The sequence below is a fragment of the Oenanthe melanoleuca genome, chromosome 4A, assembly GCF_029582105.1.
Source record: "Oenanthe melanoleuca isolate GR-GAL-2019-014 chromosome 4A, OMel1.0, whole genome shotgun sequence".
In the NCBI taxonomy this organism is placed as follows: Eukaryota; Metazoa; Chordata; class Aves; order Passeriformes; family Muscicapidae; genus Oenanthe; species Oenanthe melanoleuca.
The window spans coordinates 4,016,581-4,042,634 of record NC_079338.1 but is presented as its reverse complement, the minus strand read 5'-3'; the positions used below and the strand labels follow the sequence as shown (position 1 = coordinate 4,042,634).

General features: G+C 55.3%; 1 protein-coding gene across 3 annotated transcripts in view; it reads left to right on the top strand.

Annotated features, from left to right (window-relative positions):
- NLGN3 (neuroligin 3) overlaps positions 1-26,054 on the top strand; it is a 38,302-nt gene that overhangs the window by 9,064 nt on the left and 3,184 nt on the right. Inside the window, exons 2-6 of one of the 3 annotated variants that reach the window (XM_056491682.1) lie at positions 9,214-9,959; positions 11,043-11,102; positions 17,902-17,961; positions 20,580-20,729; positions 22,371-22,556. In XM_056491682.1, the coding sequence (XP_056347657.1) occupies positions 9,482-9,959; positions 11,043-11,102; positions 17,902-17,961; positions 20,580-20,729; positions 22,371-22,556 (934 nt within the window). In that variant the 5' untranslated portion in view covers positions 9,214-9,481. The remainder of the gene's footprint in view (positions 1-9,213; positions 9,960-11,042; positions 11,103-17,901; positions 17,962-20,579; positions 20,730-22,370; positions 22,557-26,054) is intronic. The other 2 variants (XM_056491683.1, XM_056491684.1) reach the window with 2 other exon arrangements.

Sequence of the window (26,054 nt, the reverse complement as noted above, 5' to 3'; positions counted from 1 at the left end):
ACCTGTTTTGCAATTCTGCCGTGCAAAACCTTTCTGAGCTGATAAAGAGTGGAGTGATGTTAGGCAGAAATGGGTGGTTGGGGCAACTGTTGGTAAAAGAAACAGTCCTTTCCTGGTTCTGCTGCTGAAACCATAGACTCCAAAGCCACCGTCTAGATTTCAACCCTTGATTAAGTGGATTTGGCTTTCTGCTTTGAGTCAGTAAAAACGAAACATTGACAACTTATTTTGGATGTAGCTGTTCCCATTCAGAACACTCTTGAATTTTGCCCACCCTCCCTAATCACATTTGCAGGAAGTCCAAGTATTTTAAGCTGCATTCGGTTCCTCTCTGCCCAGCCCACCTTCTTACATTTATAGAGCCTCCCCCAGTCCACACTAGTCCATGGGAAGCATTGGCTGTGCACACACTCGCCCTGCCTGCAGCCACTGATGCTTTCTGAGCTTTCCTTGGCGCTTGTGTGAGATGTCTTGAGCTGTTCTAGCACAGGTGGTGGTATGGGCAGGACAAACCTTTGTGCAAATTGCCCATGGCTCATTCGTTGTGGGAGCTTCATGTCCTTTGCATGGCTGGGTGCCCAGAAAAGAGCTTGAGAGGCTGGGATATGAGAGAGTTTTGGGGAAGGTTTGCATCAGCAAGTTGGTTTCATGTTTGCCTCTTAGTTTCAGGCATTTCAGAATGGGGGTGTCATTGAGCCAGCCTCTTTTGGTTGCCAAAATCTCCTTTCTTTATTAGATTTCAAACCTGCTTTTGAAGGTTTTGAGGGTAAGAAATATGAATGTTTTTGGGCTTGGACTTTCAGAAGCTTAGTGATAAGAGCCTTGTGCTTGTGTAATTGTTTCCTAACACGGTTCAGTCATAATTATCCATGTTAACTTTAAAACTGGTCCCTGTTAGCCATGGTAGTTTCCAGGGCAATTATTTAGGAGAGGAGGCATCACTCTGGCAGATGTGAGGGGGATGGTGCTGAGCAGGTGGGATAATGTCAATGTGCAGCTTCCTGAAGCTGGAGAAGGAAGTGAGGGGAATGCTGCTGGTGGAGCCAGCTCTCTCTTCGCTGGGTGAGATTTGCACTTGGGCTGGTAGCTGTGGAGTGTTGATCACAGATTTGAGGGAGATTATATTGCCTTAGAGTAAGTGCCTGGTGCTTGTTTGTGATGTGTGGGAGAATGAGCAAGTTGTCTTGGCATGAACTCTGTGCTGGTGCCAAGGGCTTGCTGAAAGCAGATTGTCTGTCAGCTCACTCCTGAGTACTCGTCTGGAAATTCCAGCATTCTGTGGATGCACTTTTGCATTGTCAGTCACCTGCCTGCACGAAGCCAGAGGTGGGGTAATTCTAACATTTATTTGTGAAGTACAGCTTAGAATAGGAATAAGAATAGAATAGAATAGGAATAAGAATAGAATAGAATAGAATAGGAATAAGAATAGAATAGAATAGAATAGAATAGAATAGAATAGAATAGAATAGAATAGAATAGAATAGAATAGAATAGAATAGAATAGAATAGAATAGAATAGAATAGAATAGAATAGAATAGAATAATTTCAGTTGGAAGGGACCTACAATGATCATCTAGTCCAACTGCCTGGCCCGTTCAGGGATGACCTAAAATTAAATGTGGTTAAGGGCGTTGTCCAAATGCCTCTTAAGCACTGACAGGCACCTCTCTAGGAAGCCTGTTCCAGTGTTTGACCACCCTCTGGCTCAACAAATGCTTCCTAACGCCCGGTGTTAACCTTCCCCGGCACAGCTCTGAAGCGTTCCCTAATGTGCTGTCGCTGGAGACCAGGGAGAAGAGCTCAGCACCTCCGTTCTCTGCTCAGAAGCTGTCGGGAGGCTCGAGGTGGCCCCTGCGCTGGTCCCGGCGCTGCGGGTCGCGGGTCGCGGGGCCGGTCCCGTTCCCTGTCCCGGTCCCGGTGCCGGCGGTGCTGACGGGACAGCTCCCGGGGCTGCGGGCCAGTCTCGGCGTCTCACGGGGCTCCGGGAGCCTCCCCCAGCGCCGCTCTGTCCCTGCTGACCGGCACAGAGCCGTGCCACTGAGGTGTGCCACTGAGCCGTACCACAGAGCCGTGCCACTGAGCCGTGCCACAGAGCCATGTCACTGAGCCGTGCCACAGAGCCGTGCCAGTGAGCCGTGCCACAGAGCCGTGCCACAGAGCCGTGCCACTGAGCCGTGCCAGTGAGCCGTGCCAGTGAGCCGTGTCACTGAGCCGTGTCACTGAGCCGTGCCAGTGAGCCGTGCCACAGAGCCGTGCCACAGAGCCGTGCCACAGAGCCGTGCCACTGAGCCGTGTCACTGAGCCGTGCCAGTGAGCCGTGCCACTGAGCCGTGCCACAGAGCCGTGCCAGTGAGCCGTGCCACAGAGCCATGTCACTGAGCCGTGCCACATGCCGGTGTCGCCGGCCTGGGGACTCCCGGCGCTCGGAGATCCTCGGGCGCTTCCATCGCTGCCCGCGGTTCGGGCTGGGGAGCGACTGCGGCTTCATTCTGCTCGGACCGTGCTTCTCCTTAACCTCCGGCCCTGCAGGCGGGTGTTTGTGAAACTGCAAACAGCAAGGTGAGGGACAGAGAGACTGCCACAGTGTCTTCATGCTGGGGTCGGGAGAGCCATAACGTGAGCTAATCCAGATTATTTCTATCCAGAACGTGGCAATAAATAGCCTGCTTCCAGCAGCTACCCCTGAGCCGTGTGGGAACCCGCCAGTCCACCGAGAGGCTGCTGCCACTGCCCTCTGCCTGTCCTGGCAGAGCCTCCTGCTCACACAGCAGCTGCGGGCTGTGCCACGTGGCCCTGTCTCAGCTTTCCACCAGGCTCCTGGGAAGCAGGAGTGGGAAGGTCAGTCAGAATCTAGACTAACTCAAGGTGAGCATGTAGCCCACTCCAAAAGACTCCAGGCTTTCAAGCACGGTTGTCCTTGGATCCTCTATAGTGGTCACCTTCTTCTTGCATCAGCAGTATTGGGTGCTGACCCCAACACTGTCCCTGCTGCAGTGCTCACAGGCTGTCCTTCAGCAGCATCACCAGTCACAGCTCAGTGACACTGAGAAACCTCCTGCATTTTTGGAGCTCTTGATGCTAAACAAGAGTTGGAAATGATCCAGGTTATCTCACCTGCTGGGTACCGTGTCTTCCAGAGCCAGGCATCGAGCAGGGTGCTGACATTCAACACCAAAAAATGTCTGGAAAGGCTGAAATGTGGGCATGGGAAAGAAAGGTTTGCTTTGCCCCTGGTGTCCTTCCCCAGGCAGGCTTGGCTCCTTCATGAAGAACTCGTTAAAGGCCATGGCACAAATGGTGACAGGCCATATTGCAGGAGGCCTTTGGCACCACAGCAGAAGTGGCTCTTGAAATTGTCTGTTTCTAGGGAATTTGAGTAACATTCTTCTGTTATGAATGGAAGCTCTCGAGGATCTTGGCATGTGTCTGGGAGTTGTCAAAGAGCTTCTGTCCCACATATGTTCTTGCAGCACCGAGGAACTTAAGTGACACTTCTCACGTGGTCCCTCATCCTCTCCCCAGGGCAAGGGATGTGCAGTGGAGTGTCTCACAGGCTTCTGATGTTCAGCTTGCTTTAAATATTGGTGGTACTGTGGGTAGGAGCTGGGGAAGGCAAGGCACAGGGACGTGTCTTGACGCAAACAAGGATAAGGCTTGTAACTGTTTTCCTTCTGTCCCCTTGGAGTGACTGTTGTGCCTCCATTCTCCAGATGTGCCTCAGGAGCAGAGTGAGGTGGGGAACACTGGACTCTGGGAGAGGCCTCTGCAGAGTGGAGAATGGATTTTTTGGGTTCCATGCTGCAGGGAAGCCTCCTAAGTGCTCTGCTGTGCACCCTAAATGCTGAAGGGTTTGTGGCCAAGTGGCTGTGTATACCCAGATGGTGACAAATGCTGTATGAATGAGGGTGGGGCAGAGCTGCCAGCCAGGGTAATGAGAAGTGTAGGAGACTGAGCTGGAGGGGCTGCTGGGAATCACTTGGTGCATCCATCTGCCATGTAGCACCCTTTGCAGATAGCCATGGAGTGCTTCAACTTTTCTTTCTTAATATGGATGTGTTTCCTACCCAGCATAAAAGGGCAGAGTGTTCTGAACTTTTTTGCAGTGGCCTTTGCATGTTATAAAACTATGCCCTGTGACTTTCCTTGTCTAGACTAATCTCAATCTTCCAGACGTTTTTCCTGAGCTTTTTGATGATCTTGCCAGTCTCCCATGGCCTTTCTCAGTTAGTCCAAATCTTTTGGGGAATGAACTGGTTCTCTGGACACCAGTAAAATTACTTGATGTATCTTTATGAGCTGAAAGGAGAGTAATTACTTTGTGTGTAAGCTGGCCTTTCACATATCCTCCTGTAGTTGCCTTTTTTTGTGGCAATGATATGCTGGCTCACGTTCAGTTTGTACTCACCTGTAGCCCTCATGACCCTTGTGGCAGAACTGCTGCTGTCTTTTCTTCTGTGGCCTGATTGTGTGATTTTTTACCTCCCAATGCCTTACAGTCCTGCCCATCATCTCTCAGCCCTTTTCCCAGTCTGTCAAGAGCATGTCACATTCCCATCCTGGCCTCTAAAGTGCTGGGGTGTCACGTGCAGATTTTGAAACGTGCTATGTTCTGTCATTTAGGTCATTCATGGAAAAGCAGAGCAACAGCAGCAGCAGGGCACACCTTTCTGAAACCCTACATGTCCTTTTCAGTGTAACTGTGAGCTATCTATCACTGTTCACCAGCTCTGTGATGGACCTGGGAAATGCCCCCACAGTGTTGTGGGACCAGGAAACATCTGCCTGTGGCACGGATGGGTAACCTGGGATGAGACCTGCAGGTGCAGGGATGCTCTTGAGGAGCTGCTGGGACACAGAGACACAAGCACATCAGTTGTTGCTGCAGCTTCTCTGCTCCCCAGGGGAGCCTGTGGGGTTTCTGCAGTGTTGTAGGCGGGGTGGGAGCTGGGATTACTGCCCAGCAGAGAAGATGCCAGGTGGGGAGTGGGTCTGGCAAGTGCTGCTGCCTGAGAGCTGAGCACCAGCTGAGCTCCTGGTGGAAAGGTTTGGAGCTCACCTGGAGAAGGCAGAAGTTTCTCATGCTGCCTGCTGGGTGCTTGTTTGTTCTGGGGTGCACGGGCTGGCCCTCACTAAAGTACAACAGGGTCAAAGGGTGAGCAGAGCTGCATGAGGCACAGTGGCTGGAGGGTGCAATGGGACATCCTGCGTGCTTGCTGTTGGAAGGAGATCATCCCTCCATGCCAGCTGGGTGCTTTGAGGTCCTTATGTGTCCTGGCTCTGAACCTCATGGGACACAGAGCCACAACATGAGTGTGGTGAACGTGGGGTTGGTGCTGCAGGGCAGGAGGCTGGGCCCCAGTGGAGGGTCCAATACTAGCAGGCTGTGTGCTGGCATCTCCTCAGCCATCTGCCAGAGGAGGTGTGGATCCCGCTCGTCTGGCTGGTGTTGAGATGCCTGAATGTGCATCTGCGAGAGAGGCTTCCAGAGGATCCCACCCGCCCAGGTTTCCATGGAGAGCGTCTCTTTGTTGAGGAGGAAGCTGTCTGGCAGACAGTGTGACCATGGAAATACCTATGGAGCATTTGTTTTCCAAAGCACATGAATAACATCCCCAACAGCTAGCAGCCTCACTTCCTCTGCTCACCCACCAGCGGCCTGGCAGAGCGACCTGCGACGCCTGCGGTGTCTTTATGCTCCCAGTTTCTCACTGCGTGCTCGTCTGAGCATTCCCAGTTTGGCTGTGCCTGCCCAGCCCAGGCTGGTTTCACTTCTGGCTGGCAGGCACAGCTCCTGGCGGGGGCTCAGGCAGGCAGCAGCCCATCTTCACTGGGGGACACGTTTGGCTTCCTGCTGGAGGGAAGAGTGAGAGCTCTGTAGGCGGCAAAACTGGGAAAGTTTTGCTCCCACCTCCCATGGGATGTGAAGGGAATTGCTTCCCTGAACGAAATGACTTTTCTTGGGTCTCTCAGTTCTTTCTCATGCTTTGAAAGATGCTTTGAAAGACCAAGAAGCTTAAGAGCTGTTGAGGCAGCAGGCAGCAATGCAAGGCACATGCAACAGCCCACAGTGAAAGGGATTAAGCTTGGGTTTTATGGCAGTTTGTCAGTGTTAAATTAAGGCTAAATTCCCATCCTAAATGTTATGTTAACATGAAGTTACATCAGAAAGCACAGAGCACAGAACAGCAATATGAGGCTATCAGATGTGTTGCAGGGGTATTGTAATTATCCCAAATCAGGCACTTGAAACCCAGGGAATTCCAGATATAGGGTTTGCATCATTTTTCAGGTTTGTAATTGAAAAAAATCCAAGCATAGGAAGGTTTAGAAGCAAGTCACTGAGATTGTTTGGGTGCCTTTATTCTGTGCTGTGGGGACATGGGCAGATGGAGGCAAAGGGTCTTTAAAAAATGATGAAACCAAATGTGGAATTACAAATGTTAAAATACCGTGAGCTGTGTTTGAGTGTTAAGGCATTGTGGCTCTCCAGGGTAACATTAGGGCTGCTGGGCCTTGACTGTGCATCTCCATATCTGGACATATTTGGCTATCACTAGTGCAGCTCACCTCTGTGCCTCATGCTTTGTAAAACTCGTAATTGGAGACAATTTTAAGTCCTGTAGCATCGTTTTGTTTGAGTTAAGAATGTGTACTTAATTCTATCTTAGCTTATTTTTTTTTGTCTTCAGATTCCCATGTTTTTTCAGAGCTGGATGAAGATTAAACAAAAACCCAGAGGAATAACATCATAGCATAAATCTGAGGAGCTGTAGCAAGAAGCTGTTTTTTGGCTGTGCTTTGTGAAAAGAGATCCCTCATTGTGTCAGGACAGGATGGTTACAGTGGGCGTGCGGAAGCTCCTCGGATGCAAAGTGGGTTGTGAATTCAGCCCTGTGACTAGTGTGTGCAGCACAGCTGGGCAGCTGTGCAGTGGCACTGCCTGGTGCCGTGGAATTGCTTGCCTGGAGGAGTTGGTGGAGCAGCAGTGCCCATGGCAGCATGTGGCTGCAGCCATGAGGAAGCTCTGGAGCTGGGAAATCAGCTGGTGAACCACTGCTGGCAGGGCTGTGGTGTTCCTGCAGACAGAAAATGATGATGGATCCCTTGAAATGGCTCTGCAGGGAGCACTGTATGCACTATCATAAAGACTGGAGGCTGCCTGTAGCTTCCAGTCATACAAATTAGATATGACAGTCATTAATAATTAGCTTTATCCTAACCTGCGGTACCTGAAGGAACCTGAGCAGAAGATTTACACTGGGCAGTTTGCCTTCCAGCAGTGTCAGAGTGGTGGGTCTGAAGCACCTTTGGGAATACAGCTTTGGGGGTCCCAGGCCAGCACTGCATCCCTGGGATGTCACTGTTAGGCAAAGGTCAGATCTTCTGAAGGAGGAGCGTTGTGGCAAGCAATATGAGATGAATGATGGTTTTCTTCCAGAGCTGCAGGCAGAACAGGGCAGCCAAGGCACCGTGCTGCAGAGGCAGCTCCAGCAGTGGTGGGCAGAGCTGAGCTTGGGTGCCTCAGCTGTTTTTCTGGCCCTTGACTCAGCTTTTATTTCTTAGACTGGCATCTGTTTGGGGGATAACTCAGCAGTGTCATGCTCCTGCTGGTGTGTCTGTCACTGCCTGGTGGGGCAGAAGGAGGTGAAGGGGAGTGATGTGCACAGATGTACTGCCCTCCTTGCCTGGCATTACCTGCATTCCCTTGGCAGGCTCTGGAGAGGTCCCTGCATGCCCAGCCCTGCGAGGGTAGTAACATGATTTTCTGAGATGAGTGTTTCTATTTACTGTGTTATCCTGATTTCTGAGGCTGCCAAGTTCTTTGGGCATATCAGCAGAGCAGGTATATCATGGGCCCATTTCCTTAATGACCAGCAGTGAGTTGCCTGCACACGTGCAGTACAGATTTGAGACACCTTCTGTGGAGGGTTTTGGTTGTGTTTTGTTTGGGTGGGGTTTTTTGTGGGTTTCTGTTTGTCTGTCTGGGAGGTTTGGGGTGGTTTTTTTTTTGTGGTGGTGGGTTTTTTTTTCCTGCGGATTTTCCTCATTGGATGAGGTGTTCTCTATTTGTGGAATCCCTGCCCAGCTGAACCTCCACCAGAGCTGCAAACTCCCATCTGCATACAGCCTTTATTTTGTGCTCCAATAATTCCAATGCAACTCTGCTCCCCTCTGAGCCTGGGAGAGATCCACCGGGTGGGCACGTAAGGATGCCCTGGGGCAAAACGGAGGTGCCTCACCAGCGCTGCCATCTCTCTCGGGGTGAGGCCGTGTGGCTGAGACAGGACGAGTGAGCATCCCCTGAGCCCCGCCGCCTTTTGGCGGGGCCCCGGCTGAAGATGCGGGGCTGATGCTGCCCTGCCGCCGGGTGAGGGGTGCAGCCCCCGGCTGCCCGTGCCCGGCTCCCCCGGGAGCGGCGGTGCTGGCGGGGGGAGCCGAGGCGGGGGCACTTACATAAGCCCTGGATGCGACAGGCGGTGCGGGAAGGTGAAGGGCAGAGCGCTGAGAATGCTCGCAGCCTCCGGCGAGGGCTCCCTGGCACAGGAGCTGCGCTCGCTGACACACATCCGCGGGTCCCCATCTGCATCGCCCTCCTTCCCCGCGGGGTTTGCCTCAGCTGCTGCTCCTGGTGCTGCAGCTCTGCCTCCCGGGCTGGCCGGGCAGGGACTCTGACAGACTCTGCCTGTTCCTCTCCTCTCTGTGCCCGCCCAGCACCCTGGTCTCAGCTTTGGCCAGCTGATGGGGGCTGTGTTGGTGGCTAGGACATGTGGGTCGAGTTTGCTGGTGTATGAGGGGTGGTGGCCCCCAAACAGGGGAACAGTGCTGTGGTGAAGCCCAGGCAAGGAGCACAGGATGTAGCTCAACCAGGAGAGGAGGCGTGCCAGTGGGGTCTTGTACAGGGATTGTGCTTGGTACCAGTGGTGTCCAACAGGCTCCTCATGGGGAGGGACATAGCACTGTCTGCTTATCTTGGCACCCACACTCTGGGCAGCCCCTGAGCACTGGGGACAAGCTCTGCAGGCATGGGCAGTGTGTGTGTGTCTGCTCATGCTCTGCTTGTTCTGCCCCTTTTCCCTTCCCGGGTGGTGGCAGGGCCAGTGAGCACCCATGGGTGGGAGGCTCAGCCAGACATCCTGGCTCCTTCTGCACTGCAGGTCTTCAACTTTTCCAGAGCAAGTCTGCTGTTAATTCCCTCCATCTCTCCACAGTATCAGCAGTCACCTCCGGGCTGGGCCGCTGGCAGGCAGGCAGCAGCAGGCAGCTGGGAGGCTGTGAGGAGCTGGTGCCACATCCCCCTGCGTCCGTGCTCCCGACTCACCCAGCAGAAGGGGTGGCTGGGCTGCGCACTCCTGACTCCTGTCTCTTCTGCTCCATCTCTTCCTGGTTGGCAAATCAGAGGCTTGGTGTGATGGGGCTGCTCTGAGACCTCGCCCCAGGAGCTTCAGGCCTGGATGTTGGTGCTGTTTCTCCCAGACAATGTGGCTGATACTCTGGAGAAGCCCTCTCTTCCCCCCTGTTCTCCAAGTGCCTGAGCTGGTGGCCAGCTGGGACCTGCGTCTCACCCTCTGGGTGCTGAGCTTTGCCTCGATGGTTGTGCACATGGAGGGCCAGGTCTACTCGCCCACTGTCAACACGCACTATGGGAAGTTACGAGGGGTGCGCGTGCCATTGCCCAGTGAGATCCTGGGGCCCGTGGACCAGTACCTGGGGGTTCCTTATGCCGCTCCCCCCGTCGGGGAGAAGAGATTCATGCCCCCCGAGCCACCACCATCCTGGTCAGGCATCAGGAACGCTACCCACTTCTCACCAGTCTGCCCCCAGAACATCCACAACGCTGTTCCCGAGATCATGCTGCCCATCTGGTTTACCTCCAATTTGGATATCGTGGCCACGTACATCCAGGACCCCAACGAGGACTGTCTGTACCTCAACATCTACATCCCCACGGAGGATGGTGAGTCCCCACTGGGGTGACCGCAGGAGAGCGAGGTGGGGGGGTCACTCCACCCCTCCCCAGCAGTGGTTGGTCTCACCTGGGTGTTGTGTTTGAAGCATGTGGTTGTGGACCCTGCAGCATGCTGTCTGTTTGTGGAAAGCTTTCTCTGGCCACGCAGCTTGCCCTCTTGCCCTCAGCTGCCATCTCTGTCTCGCGTGCTCTGCTCCTCCACGCCTCCTGGTCCCACCCCTCCACCTCCATGGCATCGTCACGGGTTCCTCTCTTGTATTGCTAAATCTGAATCCAACTCTCTGACCGCAGATCCACAGAGTGACAAGCTGATTTGTGCTCCCCACAGGCGCCGAGTGCCAGGTTCTGTCTTGAGTTGGTTCGAGTTCGTCCTTCCTCCCTGCTTCCCACCCTCCCCAGGTCCATGCGCTAGTTGTGGGCGTGGGCTGCGGCTGGGAGGAACACTCTCTGCCTCTCCCTGGGAAGATGCTCCGGCAAGAAAGGGACCACAGAGCCCTTTTCTGGGCCCTGGTACGGATGGGAGGTTGGGGTGCACTGGCAGACACATCGCTTGGCTGCTCCTCCGCCCGCTGGCGGGCCGGCGGCAGAGCGATGAGCCTGGGGTGCAGGGGCACGGTCCTGTTGGGGTGAGGCTGAGCGGCGCTGGGTGCCTCCTTGTCTAACCTTTTCCTTTGTAGGGGATCCCACCTGAAATGTAAGTAGAGGGCAGAGGAGGCAGCGCCTGCCCACACGCCCGCCCCAGCCTCACCGCAACAGGAGCCCCCAGGGATTTTCAGCGGGCTGGAAAGGACCCGCAGCGGGTCTGCTGCACACAGCAGAGCAGCCTGGCGGGTCAGTGGCTTCTCCCAGGCTGGCTGGCTCCACTCCTCTGTCTCTGGGGCCCACGGAATGCATCATGCCTTCCTTCTCGCCCAGCACGGCCGGCCCAGAGTTTTCCTCCCATGGCGACGCTCCCTCCCCACCTCCCGCGGTCCCGGGGGCGGTGGGAGGGTAGCAGCGTGGTTGTGATTGCATGCCCACTCCCATCAGTGGAGCCTCCTGTTATTTTGTAGTCTTTTATTCATTTTACAGTAAAACGGATTTCCAAGGAATGCACCCGAAAGCCCAACAAGAAAATATGTAGGAAAGGAGGTATGTAGCAAGCCGACCGGCAGAGAGGCACAGAGAGGAAAGAGAGAGAGAGTGAGAGAGTGAGAGGGTGCCTGGCTGGCCCCTGGCCTGCAGCACTCCTCCAGCACCTCTCTGTGCTGCCACCCGGACTGTGGACCCTCCAAGCAGCCCACCCTGCCACCCCCTGCTTCCCACTGGGAGGAGCCCCAGGATGCTCCGGCCAGCTGGGAGCACAGCTCTGGGTCAGATCATGAGGATGCTCATGTTGCTGCAGAACAGCTTCTCCTGGGCTGAGCCACCTTCATCCCACTGGCACTGTCAGCCTCCTCGTCCCTGGGTGTGAGGGGTAGCCTCTGATGGCAGGTAGCACTTAAATGCATCCATCCCTACTGTTGGGTTACCCTGTTTGGGGTGTACAGACATGCTCAGGGAAGGACCTGTGTGATGGGGGACTGCAGTCCATCCTGGGCTGAGCTTTTCCCCCATTGCATCCCTGATCATTTTGCATCCAGAGCTCCTTGGTTAAAAGCATAAAGCCTCTCCTGACTGTGTGAGTGCTGCAGATTATGCCCTGAGCTTTGTGCCTGCCAAGGCTGCTCCCCACTACTTAGACCCTCATGCCAGTGCCAGTCCTGCCAGTAAGGATTTGGTCTCCAGCCCACAGCACAGCAGCCTCGCTGAGCCCTAGCTGCCCCATGGGCAGCTGAGCACCTCCAGTTTAGACACATCTCTGCTTTGCCTTACCTCCACTGACCTTCCCCCATTGCCCCTAAATGTTCCTATTCCCAACCAGTGACATGCGCAGGGGAGTAGAGATGTACAAATGGTAGCTGGCTGAGCCCTGTGTCAGACATAATGCCTCACCCATCCCTCCACACAGCCCCCTTGCAGGCAGGGAGAGCTGGCTGCTCTGTGCATCCCAGAGATGAACGTGTGGATGGTCAGGCAGCCAAGCTCTTCTGAAAGGCTCAGTACAAGGTGTCTGGCCGGCACAGGCTGCTGTCCTGGGCGTTCTGCAGCAGCACATCCCTGCATCCCAGCCTCTGTCTCCCTGCACCCCTGGGTTTGGCGGGGCCAGTGCAGCTGGGCTTGGAGGTTTGGGGAGTGCTTTCCCTGCAGCCATTTCCCCCAGTTCTGTTGTTTGGTTTCTTTGCTTTGCTTTTCCTGTTGCTGTCCTGGCTATTCACACGCCATCTCTCTGAGTGCCAAGGCTGCCCCTGAAAGGGCTGCTGCATTAGGGAGTCTCTGCACGCTGCCTCCGGAGCCGGCTGTGCCAGTGATCACCAGCCACTTCAAAGCGCTTCCTCTCCCGGCCCTCCCACCGGCTGCCAGGGCTGGCAGACCCCCGCCACGCCACCCCCAGCCCTGCAGCCAGGCCAGGGAAGCAGGCTCCAGGTTACTGTCAGAGAAGGGGGTGATATAAGGCATGACAAAACACCTTGGGTGTGCTCATCTCCTGGGTTTCCCTCCCCCCTGGCTCTGCTCACGGGCAGGCTTTCTTTGCAGCCCAGTTGCAGTTGCCTCTGGTCACCTCCCAGGAGCTGGTGGGGGACATTCCTTTTGCCCCCACTGAGCTCTGTTGACTCATGGGCCAGCAGATCCCCAGTGCCAGTCATTTGGATATCCAGGTGTGGCGTGCCAAGAATTAAAGCACCCAGCCACTGGCACTTCCCTCCATCTCTGGCCAGGCTCTGGTAGCTGTTGGCTTGAATTAATTGAGTCACTTGTGATGAAACACAGAAGCTCCCACCCTCCTCATCATGTATCTATCCTAGGTTAGTAATGCTTGAGGAGAGGGTAATGTACCTGCAGCGCTGATTTCCTCAGGTTGAACATTTGAACATTGACTCATTCTGGAACAATCATGATTACTATTTCTAAGGCCACAGATGAGCAGTGATAAGCTCTCCTCTCACAGAACAGTATTTTGGTGGTTGAAAATGCCTCAGCTCTTACCTTTACTGGAGTTTTCATGACTTCAGCCACCCCTAAGCTCAGTGTATTTCAGAGCAGACAAAGGACTGAGAATTTATTAGTCATGCTTGTTTATCTCTGGGACAGAAAAACATCCGTGTTTCCCTGCCCAGTTGCCCACAGTAATTTCCTATATGGAAATTTTCTAAATGCCAGTCTCCTCCATACACATTGGTCCTTTCTCTGGTGGCAATACAGGGCAGCAGTGCTTTGAGAGCAGCTAGCCATGCATGGTGCCAAGGGAGCTGACAGCACTGAGGCTCAGACTTTGCTGCAAAAATAGTGCTGCCCACCCAAAGACCGTGTACACACACGCACACCCACCCTGAGAGTACAGTACCTATGTGCAAAATGCAGCTCTGCCCTATGCTTCGTGCTGCCAACACTTCCAGCCTGTTTTTGGCTGGGGTAGATGCCAAGATGATTTTTCCTTCCCCTCATCACCAGCCTGGGCAAGCCTTGCTGCAGGGCATGAGGAGGTGGATGTCATTTTTGGAGGGGAAAAATGTGGTTGCTCTGCACTTAGCGGCTCTTCCTGGTTTTCATTAGTGAATGCCCAAATCTCTCTGGCTGGGCCTGTGAAGAGTCTGGGATATTGCAGAGACAAATGTGCAGGTCCAGCATTATCCTCTGCTGTGTGAGGGTGGCTGGAGCTCCCAGTAGCTCCTGGGCTCAGGAAGTACTTTGGCAGCTCTGTGGGAAAAGCATTGTGGCTTCTCTGCTGCTCTCCAAGAAGCTGACTTGTCCAAGTACCAGCTGAGGCTTCCCTGCAGCTGCACAAATTCTGCAGTGCTGCCTTGCTGGAAGCTTCTTCCCAGCCCCCTTGAAGCCTGCAGAGCTGGCTCTGGGCAGACCACCGCCCTGGTGCTCCACTTGCACTCCGGGGAGCGATTTGCAAAGGTGAGGGTTGGTGTTTGTGCTGCCAGAGCAGCAGAGCGTGAGAAGATGCAGTGCTTTTAGAGTCCTCTCAGGGATGGAGAGAACTCCTCTGCATCATTCTGGGACAGGGAGAGGCAGGGCAGCACCAAGGTGTGCTGCAGTCCTGGAGCAAGGGCTGATGGCTGGAAGGGCCCAGCTGAGCTGTCCCTGCTGGTGGGGCTGTGCAGCAGCAGGTTTAACAGCTGCACCATTCCTGGTCCTGTTCCTTGTCACTCCCAGAGAAGCAGCTGAGATGCTGTGGCCAGCAGCAGGTGTACTTTGGGTGCATGTAGTCATCAGAGGCTCCTGCTCCCTGCAGCATCGTGGCTGCTTTGCAGGAATGGAGCTTGCACTGAGGAGAGGGTGCTGGGCCTGCCTATGGGTGCCCTGAACAGACATTTGGATCTGGAAAGGTGTTGGCTCAGGCTCCTGCTCTTGTCTTATCCACACCATGCTGAGAAAGAAGGCTCCAAGGACTGAGGCTCCTTACCCTGCTTTATCTCTGTTTGCACTGGTGTCAGTGCTGTTGGTATGGTTTACTTAAGATAGCATAAATCCAGCATGGATGCCCCTGTTTCAGGCAAAGTGATTTTATTTTTTTTTTTTTACTAAACTTGAACTTAAATCTTCCTAGAGCCTTCAGATAAGAGCATATGCATCCTTCCTATTGGCCTGAACAATGTCACTTTGCAGTCAGCTTAAAGTGAAGTGGCACAGCAGACATTCACCTCCTGTGTTAGTGGAGAGTGTTTTTGATGGGTAAGGAGAATAAGAGCCATGAGCCCTTTTAGTTTTTCTAGCTGTGAATCTGCAGGCTTAAACCCATCCCCGTGAGAGTGGGTGCTGCAGGGCTCTGTGTGGTGGTCTTTGTTAGAGCAGAGGAAGATCTCCTGGGCTGGGTGTCTCTGACCATGGCAGTAGCCAGTGGAAAATGTTACTGGGTGAGGGAAATGAAGCTGTGATTGCTCTCATGAGCTGTGGGGCATTGGTGGGTTGTGCTGGAGGTGAACATTGCAGCAAGAGGCAAAAAGCCCACTTGGTCACAACAGTCTGTGTTGGCCATAACCACCCTGGCACCTTCCTGCTGATGGGTGAGGCTTGTGCTCTGCATCTGCCACACACACATGCCACTGCTGTTCCCCTTCCCTTGGCCTGTATCACTGCACTCCTGCTTTGCTTAGCTCCCCAAGTGCTGCTTTCTGCCATCTCTTCTGCGGTGCCTGAAACTCAGGGTGCTGGAGGCTTGTCCCAGCCATCCCTAAGCTCTGCAGCAACAGTCTCCAGCTGGATCCCACCCTGCTCAGCTAGGACAGTTGCTCAGGTCACAGAGAGGTCCACTGCCCTCTTTTATAACCTGACAGCCCTCATAGCTGATTCTTCCATTCTCATCTGCACAGACTTTTGTCCCCTGAAGGAGACCAGGTTGGAGGGCTGCAGCCTGGCCAGTCCCAGGGCTTTAACAGCACCAGGGCCTTTGGCAGTGGAAAATGATCTCCAGCTGCCTGTGGTTAGCTTCTCAACTCTGCAGCACGATGTGGATCAAGGCTTGCTGGCTGTGGTCTTCATTAGAGAAAAATCCCTATCCCTTAGAAGTACCAAGAGGTTGGTGCATCGCACTGGTTAGCAAATACTGCATGAGTGCTTCGTCATTTAAGTGCTTTCTGGGCTTGCAGCTCTTCCTAATGAAGACACAGTAGGTCAAGCTTGCAGCCTCCTGCAAAGAGGCTGAGTGGCTGCACATGCCAGGCCAAGCGTGTGGCTGGGGGTGGGCTGGGCAGGTAGTGTGGGGAGGATGCAGCAGGAAGGGGAGATGCTGGGGCAAGAGGTGACAGGGATTGGGGTGGTGGTGGGTGAAAACAGGAGAAGGATGTGAGATGTTCAGAGGATGGCTGGGTGGGGCTGGAGCAAGGTGGAGGTAGGTCGAGGGGTAGACTGTGTTGGAGAAAATCAGGACAGCACAGGAGACAGCTGATCCATCCCTGCCCTTGGCAGGAGCAGCTCTACCTCACCTCCTTCTGGCAGTGTGTCCCACCTGGTATTAAACACTTCCCCAGTGCCTCTTTGAGTGCTTACTGCCCTTTCTGCCAGAAAGGTTTTCTTCTCATCCTGCCTTCCATACCCCCAGGGCTGCCTGTGAGAGGGACTTGCTCTTCCACCTCACACCTCACAGGAATCTTTCGTGTGTTGGGATGCTGCTGTAGTTCCCATCGGGCCTCTGCTCCCAGGATTGATGTGACCCAGCCTTCTGCAGGCTTTCCATGCCTGTTGGATTTTTTGAGATTTCTGGTTGCTGCTCCTCCAGACTTTCTCCAGTAGATCATGGCAGCTAAAGGCATTCTACAAGCCTCTCACCCTGATGGAGCTGATTTCAGATCTCTTCCTTCCCCATCACAGATTCCTTTTAAATTCAAATCCTGTCCTACTCCATGCTGCTATCTCTGTTATCCACCTCCCGTGTCACCTGCAAAATGCCACTCCCAAACTGACATAAGCACGACTCCCCAGTGTTGTCTTTCTGACCAGTTTTGGGCATTTAGTCCTGCAGTTCCATGCAGCCACAGGCTTGCCCCTTGCTCGTGGGAGCTTTGCTGGCGGCTGTGAAAGCCCTTGCTGGGGCAATGGGGCCCGTTGGTGGCAGCAGGACCCTGGGATCAGCCGGGTGCCTCGCGGGGTGTCAGAGCCCCTTGTCTCAGGGGAAAATCACTGGGCAGTGCAGGCAGGGTGGGTAAGTCCTGCTGTTTCCCCAGAGATCACCATCACCTGGGGAACCTTTTGTTGCAGGCATTAGGGAGCAGAGGGCTCTGCAGCTCTAAGGGGATGAGAACACCCAGCCTCATCCTGAAATTCAAAGCTCCAGAGCAGGGATGGCACCACTTGCCTTTGTGTCCACACTGGCATGCAGTCCTTTGCAGGAATGGGGTTTTGGCACAGGTTTTTCAGCACCCCTGTTCCCTGCCAGCCCACGGGACACTCCTCCTGGCTCCTGCTGGCTGCAGTTTGGGGAGTGCCAGGCTCACTGCAAGCCATCCACAGCAGCATTCCACAGTGCCCAGCTGGAGCTGCTGGGATGACCCATGCCCCAGCACTGCAGGTTGATGAAGGAACACAGAATAACTGTAAGGCGTTCAGGATGTTACAGAAACTGATATGTTTAGGATTCTGGCTTGGTCAGGTCAAGCTGATTGGTGCCTTTGAAATCCTCAGTGAAACATGGAACTCGTAAGGAGGGAGTTGGTGCAGGATGAGGCCAGGCAGCTCAGGGGAACACCTGTCATGAGGGATCCCTCATGACATGTGGTGGTCTCATGCAGTGGAACCAGTGGTTTGTGGCCAGGCACAACAAGAAGCCACACACCATGTGGGGCTGATGGGCAGGACCTGTCAGTGGCCGTGCAAGGCAACCCCTGGTGTGAGCTCTGCAGAGGACAGTTGTCCCCAGGGGCAGCAGAGCTGGGAGCAGGGCTCCTGTTCACACCTGGATGCCTGGAGCTGGGGGTGCATGACCAGGTGGGGGCCAGGCTGGGTTGCAGGAGGATCAGCAAGTGCTTTGAGAGACTCATCCACCGCCAGTGCTGATGCTGCCACAGCCCCACTTGCATTTTCCCTGCCACCCCAGCCCTCTTCAGGGAGGATCTGGGAAGGGGCCCAGGTGAAGCAGCGTCCTGGCACACTCCTGGGGCAGTCCTGCCCATGCCCTACACTGCCCTGGCTCTGGGAGAGGTGCAGTGTGAGTAGCCAGCAGTGCTGTGGGGCACAGGTGTGGCCCCACTGTCTCTGCTATCATGCTATTTTTGAATTCTCTTTTTTTTTTTTTTGTTGTGTTCTTTTTTTTCTTTCTTCTTTTTTTTTTTTTGTTGTTGTTTTGTTTTTATTTCCTTTTGGTTTTTTTTTTCCTTTTTTGTTCTGTCTCCTCGTGTTTGGTCCCTAGGAGCCAGCGCTAAGAAACAGGGCGAGGACTTAGCGGATAATGACGGTGATGAAGACGAAGGTATTTGTGTGCTCGAGGCTGCCACTGCATGACACGCCAAGCAGCTCCGTTTGCCACCCGCTGCCACCCCAGGGAGCCCTGTGTGTGTCTGCCTGCCGTGCCAGGCACTGTGTGGGGTGGGGGGCAGGCTGGCCGGCTGTGCAGGGCACCCAGCACCTTCCCCTCCTCCTGACGGCGGGGAAAGCTCATGGGGTTGTTCCGCTTTAGGACAAGTTTGCTCCCGCTCAGTTGGAGCGAGGGGCAAGGGAGGAAGCATGGCAGCTTGGGAGGAGAGAAGCCCTCGGGCACCTGGGCCCATTTCACCCTGAGCCTGGTCACATCCCACCTCCAGCCTCATCCCTCCAGAGTCAGTGACATGCATCTGGGAGCCAGCAACCTGCCCATCCACCCTTGCCTGGTGCCCTGCCAGCCTGAACACCTGGCACCCAAAGGGCATCTGGCCATGCACAGGAGACCCAGGGTCTTGGTTTCTGTTAACTTCTCCTTCCTCACCCAGTGGAAGTGAGGTCTTGCTTGCTAGCACCAGCCAAGACAGAGCAAGCGGCCTTTCAAGCAGATGTGATTTTAGATGTATGCCAGGACAAAGCAAGCTGCAGAATAGGCTATTTTTAGTAAACCCGGGTGGTTTGTCTGCAGGTTATGGAGTCGGCGTGTTTGGCTGCAGAGATGTGATGGGGAGGTAGGAGGAAGGGTTGGCCAGGGTGCAGCCCTAATGTGCTGAGGACAGTAAAGCCTCGTGTGCAGAAGGCCTAGGGCAGCTCAAACAAGGCCTGGCAGATGGCATTTAGGATCTGGGAAATAGATGAAAAACTTCTTCCTTGGCAGTACTAAAACCCTGTTGTTTACTCCATCTAACCTGTGCCCCATGATCTCTTGTACAGGGGCGTAAACTGGCATTCAGCCTGAGTGACTGGACTGTGCTAAATCCACACACACCAAAATGTGCTGCAGCAGTTCAGAGCTGTTTATTTCCTGGTACATCTCCGTACACTGTTGCCATTCTGCTGTGAGGAAGGCCCTTCGGATGTGAGGGAGTGGGTGCAGGGTGGAGGAGAAGACATAGGCACAGGTTCCTGCCCCTCACATTTCAAGCAGGTGGCCCTGGAAAAAATTGTCCTGATGTAGCTCTGCCACACAGGCAATGTCTGTTCTGGAGGAGCTGCAAGCACTTTTTGCTCCCCTGGTCTGTGCATTTGTCTGGCTACATAGGAAAAGAGCCAGCACAGGTGTCAGGTTTGGCATAGCCTCATTCTCCTGGAGGGAAAAGGTTTTTTGTACGGGAGGCCACCTCTAGCCGTGCTGTGGGCCACTGCTGGAGGGGAGAATGGCCTCAGGTCCCCATCAGCCTGGCCTGCAGCCCCCTGCAGTGGGCTAGGCACAGGAAGGAGTGAACAGGGGCAGGGTAAGGTGGGTGTGAGGGAGCAGGAGCAGAGCAGCCCGGCCAGGCTGGCGTTGGTGCGGCTGTGCCCCAGGAGCCCTGCTCCTGGTGGGACGCTGTGTGCACTGCTGAGCCAGGCAGGCAGGGAGCAGCAGCTGCCTGGGGCACTGAGGCCAAGCAGGCACTGCCAGCCCACCTCAGCAAGGTGCTGGGTGTGAGTGAGCACAGGGCAGGACAAAGTCCAGCGGTGCTGATCGCCAGCCCAGGACAGGGCTGGGCAGCGCAGGCATGTGGGACCTGGCGATGTCCCCAGGGCGGGTGCGACTGCCTCCTCCGTGTGACGTGGGCAAGGGGCACCAGGAGCCCAAGCACAGGTGTTATTCCCTTGTGGGAGGCCATGGTCCATGAGGGATCACCAGCCAGTGGGGCAGAAGGGGCAGGATGTTCCCTGGACAGGAGAAGGCGATACAGGGAGCGTGGCTGCTCCCTGTCTACTAGGCTCCCACAGTGTTTTCTCCGTGGCCCTCAGGGTCCCATTCCCCATCCTCACTCCATGCCTCATGCCCTGTCCTCGTCCAGACACTGTGCTCACCTTCCTGACCTGCACACGTGCATACACTGTCTGCCTCATCACCATGTCTGTGTCTGGGCACTGGGGTGCCGTGGGATTACATCCAGACAGGCAGCTCTCTGCCTTCCCAGGGGAATGGGAAGGGGGAGTGGGAGAGTAAGACATTGGAGCACACATCAGTGCCCCCCCACCCCCTCCTAGGTCCTGCACACCCCCATCCCTGCCCCCCTCCGCAATGCCAGCTCCCAGGACTCACGGAGTGCTTGGGTCCAGCCAAAGGCAGGACATGGGGCTGCATCCTGGGGCTGGACTCTGTAACTCCCACCCACAGCAGACCTGATCTGGCTCCCACACAATGCCAGAGCCCAGCTCTGGGGAAGAGCAGCGGGGTCCAGCCACATCCCTCCCTCACGTGCTCAGACCCCTGAGGGGGCAGCAGTGTGGGGACAGTGCAGCAATAGCCACCTCCCGGAGAGGGACTGGCAAGGCTGGTTCAGTAGTGTTTGGCTTTGGGGGTCCATGCTGTGGCCCCCAGGAGAGCTCTGGCTTTGGCTCCTGAGCCCCCTCCCCGGTCCTGGCAGCTGGCATTGCCCTTGTACTTGGTCTGCCTGTCGGGCAGGGTGCTGCGGCCAGCAGTGCGGTGCTGTGTTTAACCACCTCTCCTTGCAGACATCCGGGACAGCGGGGCCAAGCCGGTGATGGTGTATATCCACGGTGGCTCCTACATGGAGGGCACGGGGAACATGATAGACGGCAGCATCCTGGCCAGCTATGGGAACGTGATTGTCATCACCCTGAACTACCGCGTTGGAGTGCTCGGTATGGGCTGGCTGGGCTGGGCTGGGCTGGGACAGCCCTTGTGTCTGACCGGACTTGGACCAGCCAGAGGGGTGGGAGGGGGGCGTGGGGCCCGGCGGGACGCGCTGTGGGCACTGCCCCTGCCTTCTGCCCTGGCAGCCCAGCGGGTGCCACGTGGCAGAGCCCCCAGCGCACGGTCGCAGCCCAGTCTGGGTCCTGGCACCAGCCCCCCCGGCTCATTTACACAGACTGGCTCAACTGAAAGCAAATATTGGTTTGTGGTTAAATGAATAATAAATGTGTTTACCCAGCATCTCCTCCTGAGAGGGCTCAGAGTGGTGAGGTGCCAGCGGGTGCTGCCTGGCTGTCCTGGGGACCTGGCAGCTCTCCCTCCCTGGGCACACACAGCCTCCAAGGCAGTTGCACTGCTGGGACCCCTCAACAACCCACTGCGACGTGGCTGGCTGCAGTGGGGACCACAGAAGGGTGTCAGGTGCCATGCAGAGGAGGGTGGCAGTCCTGTTTCCAAAAGCACCGGTGACTTAGGCAAAATGAGGACAGAGGGTCAAAAGGCAGTGCAAAAGGCTGAAGCAGCAGAAACCCCCAGGGGCTGAGACACAGGAGGTTTGTGTGGAGCACCACTGCTGCTTCCCTTAGCAGCATGAGAACAAGGGATGTAGAGGTTTGGGGAAAGCTTTCCAGCCAAGCCTTGGCTCTCTTCCTCGCCATCCAGCCTAGCATTGTGCTTGTCCCTTAGCAGCTGTGCTCCACCCTGGTACCTGGGGCAGCACATCCCTCTAGTGGGCTCCAGAGCCCATGGTTTCTTGGGGGAAGATGATAGTTATCCTATTCAAAACCTCTCAATGCTAGCAGTCGGGCCTTTAAGATGGCTAGGTGCGAAGTTAAGACACATGAGTCACAATAGGACATTAGACTTAAGTGGTGCGTTCATCATTTCCATTGAGGTGGTGCACCACACCCAGCCAGACCACCTCCAGGTGCCAGCACAGCCCTGGGGCCGCTCCCTGTGTGCTGGGGTTACCTGCCTGGATTTTAGCTCAGGCCCATGGTTTTGGCTTCCTGCTTAAAGTCAAAGCAAACGAAAGAGTGATAACTTATCTTGGGTGTTTCCTGTGCTATTGAAAGCATTTCTCACCTTCTTCCTCAGTGAGAGCCTTTGTGTTTTAAGCTGCAGTCGGTTCCTCTCTGCCCAGCCCACCTTTTTACATTTATAGAGCCTCCCCCAGTCCACACTAGTCCATGGGAAGCATTGGCTGTGCACACACTCGCCCTGCCTGCAGCCACTGATGCTTTCTGAGCTTTCCTTGGCGCTTGTGTGAGATGTCTTGAGCTGTTCTAGCACAGGTGGTGGTATGGGCAGGACAAACCTTTGTGCTCTTTACCCTGGCACTGCTTGTTGTTGGCCAAAGAGGCTACCCGAGGTTTGCAGCTGCTCTCTCAGCCTTTCACCCCTCTGTGCTGTTCAGAGGGTGGCTGGATCTCAGTGGTGTCCCTGCTTAGAACTCACAAAACTCCCTCAGTAGCGTGGTCTCATGGTGGGATAGAGTGTCACAGAGGCTGCCCTAGGTCTGGGGAAGGGGGGCGGGAAATCAGGACTTGCCCTGTCTCCTCGTCCCTAACCGGGCTCCCCTTGGCCCCCAGGGTTCCTGAGCACGGGGGACCAGGCTGCCAAGGGCAATTACGGGCTGCTGGACCAGATCCAGGCGCTGCGCTGGGTCAGCGAGAACATCGCCTTCTTTGGGGGGGATCCCCTGCGGATCACTGTCTTCGGCTCCGGCATCGGCGCCTCCTGTGTCAGCCTGCTCACCCTCTCCCACCACTCTGAAGGTAGGTGCCCGCCAGGCCTGAGGGTGCTGCAGTGCCAGCAGACACCGTGCTGGGCTAACCCAGCAGGGGAGCCCACCCGGGTCCTGCTGCCCAGCCCAACAAAGCCAGGGCTGCTGTCTAATCAGTCACTGGTGAGAGCCTAGACCAGGACTGGGAAACAAAACCTTCTCATCATGGGCAGAAGGAGGCCAGTGGCAGAGCATGTGAGAGCCAGGGATGGAGTGAGTGCTCCCCGTGCACAAGGTGCAGCCCAGGACCAGCACCTCGGCATGGGGACCCCTCCTGCAGTGCCCTGCCCTGGTGCTCAGGTTTCCCAAGGCAGATGTGGAGGGGGTGTAGGGCAGGGCACTGGGAACAAGGATCTCAGTGCTAGGAAAGGTAGTCATACTGGAATAGAGGGGAAGACAGAGCACCCCAGACATCCCTCCTGAGCCTGGGGAGGCATGGGGGGCTCTGTGTTGTGAGACTGGTAGAGCTGGAAGTGCTGAGCTTAGCAAAACACAGGTGGAAGTGATGTGATTAATATCTGTAAATATAGCAGAGTGTTTACTCTAAATAAAGAAGGGAATTATTTATGCTAAAAGATTGTGTTGGAATAAGAGCAAATGCATGTAAACCACCTGCAAAGACATTTACATCAAGCACTGAGGGGGGAAAAAAATTAACTGTGAGACTAGAGGTGTTTTTGATAAACTTCCTAAAGGAAATTATAGGAACAAAGCCTAAAGTGGATATGGTCCACAGGGGAGCAGCCTGCCAGGGACCTGCTCATGAGCTTTACATGAGGGTGCAGCCATCTCCCAGTGCTGCGCCCCCAGGTGTGATGCTGAGGAGAAAAGGACATGTGTGAGCAGTAGACACGGGCATGAGTCTGCCCTTCAGAGACACACAGCAAATGGCACTCGAAGCTGATGTGAAGAGCTGCTGCCCTGCTGGACAGCCTGGGAATCACACAGGAATGGAGACCTCCAGAACCTCAGCAGGGCTGATGGCTGATGATGGGGAGTCTTTTACAGGCTGAAAGCTCCTGCAGAAAGAAAAAGTGTTTTCTCTGCCCATATTGAGTGTGAAAGGCTGGGGAGGGAACATTATGTGTAATGCATTCTCAATGCTTCTAAGGGTGCTCCTTTCTATCATAGGAGTGCAGGAGAGTGTGCTTGGCTGCTCAGGTGGCCCCAGCCTCTTGCAGAATGGAGCAGCATGGAGAGAGGTTGAGGGTGGATTGGAGGGGCTGCTCCATGTGACTTTACAGCCTTGAAAAATAGTCCTGCCAGTATATGTACTTCTCAGGTGATGATACACTTATAATGCCACTAAGCCCATGATGAATCCTTTGCTGCCCCATCCAGCCCAGTGCCTCTGGTGTGGCCCCTGCATCTCAGAGGTGCTGGGTGCCCTCACTGCTGGGGCAGGGGAGCTGCTGCTGCCTGTGAATGCTGTGAGGCAGGAGGGAAGTGCTCAGTGCTGCAGCCAGTGTCTCAGAAAGCCAAATGGCCCTAAAATTACCTCCAAAAATTCCCTGTGCCAGAGCACCCATGTCCCCAGGGATGGGTAGCTGGCTCTGGAACACGGCGTGGGAACAGTGCTAAGCTGCAGCCTGGCAGAACAGGTGGGTTTGTTTTTACTGCATCAAAATAAAATTTCTAGTGATCACATGCTATTAATGAAGCTGCTGATTTGTGCCTGCTCTGCCATGTGCTGCAAGAGGCAGACACTGGAGGATGACATGACATGTTGGGTCTGGCTGCTGGGAAATCCACAGCTCCCTGCCAGCTTCAGGCCTTGTAGGGTCACTCTGATTCCTCATCAGTGACCAAAGTGCTGTTTTTCTCCTCAGACAGCCATACCAGGGCAGGAATAGTCTCTTGCCACTTTTTGTGCTTCCTTTGCCCCATTTCTTTCTCCATAGAAGCTTCTGTCCTTTGCTGCCAGCTCTCCAGATCTCAGTTGGACAAGGCACCCATCACCCTGCTTTGACCATGGCTTTTCCCAGACACCCCCAGAAGTGTTTCCAGTCTCAACTATTGGGCAAAGCAAAGAGGAAATAGGACCTGGCAGCAGCTGGTGGCAGTCTGCAGCTCCAGCCACCCTCTGGCAGAGCCCTGGCCCCACCACTTGATTCCACTGTGCCATGGCAGCCAGTCCTGAAGGAGGCAGGGCGTGTTGGGACCCTCACCTTGGAGGGGAACAGGAAGGAAAGGCAGAACTTCACCTTCTTGCCCAGGCCTCAGGAGGCTGGAGAGGTGTGCTGAAGCCTCCCTGGGGTGCTTGTCAGGATTCAGTCAGGTGCTGGCATGGTGATGAATCTGGGCTCTCACTGAGTCCTGGGTCCTCCTGGATCAGGATATGGCTGTGCAGAGACATGGCAAAGGGGCTCCATCAGGGACATGACCAGCTATTGGTGACATCAGCTGGCCTGTACTTCCCCAGGCAGTGGTGGGCAGGGCCAGAGCCCAGCCTGGTGGGTCTGTCTGGGAAGTGATGCTGCTGGCAGGGTGCAATAGCTGCTGCTGGGATAGCATCTCCAGAGAGCCAGGAAACCCCATCCTGGCTCCTTGGCACGTGGATGATGGTGCAGAGCAAGCAAGCTCGTGGCCAGTCTCCAGCCTGTAGGCTGGGTATGGCTTTCTAGGGCACCAGGAGGTGACAAACAGAGCTTGTGACTTCTGTTTGTCCCAGTGCATGGGACTGTACGTCAGGTACTTGGCAGAGTGAGTACTGTGCGTGCAGACAAGAGCTCTGGACAGGGTGGCTGGGAGCCAGGAGCCTCTGAACACTTGTGTTGCGGGAAGGTGCTGCTCTGCTTCCCTGCAGAGTGGCACAGCCTTGGTTGCACAGGGGTTCTCTGTTTCAGGGTGCCAGGGGCAGGCCCATGGCCACCCCACTGCTGTGCCAGCCCCGTTCAGGGGTCACCTGAATCACCATGAGGGAACAGCCCCTCACGGCGAGCAAGTGCTGGGGTCTGGCAGGGGTGCAGGCAGCACTTGGGGTGCAAAGAGGGCTGGTCAGAGAGCAGGGACCCCTGGGTGCACCCTGGACTGGCTGCCTTTCACGGCCCAGAGGCTCTGCTTCCTCATCACCCTTTGTATTCTGAGCACAAGCACCATTGACATGGGACTGGAGCGAAGCCATGCATTTCTCTGCCTGGGCCAGGGCCTTTGTGGCCTCGTTTTCCAGGGCGAAAGTCCACTCCCTCTGTGTTCCTGGTGGCAGAAAGGCCCTCTTTGTGCATCTGGCAGCGTGCTTCTGCGGGGCCGGATTGGCACTGAGCAGCCCCAGCTGGGCAGGAAGCAGCAGGGAGGGGGTCGAGGGGGACTCTGACAAAGCACTGGGGTGGGACACGGCAGGGTTAAGTGTCCCCAAGCAGGCATTAACCCTCCCACTGCTGCCAGCCCACAGCCTGGCTCCTCAGTGAAGCAGGTGCCAGCCTGGGCTGGAGGATGGTGCTGAGCCAGGGGCAGATGTGCCCCTCAGGGGCTCAGGTGACACGTCCTTGGG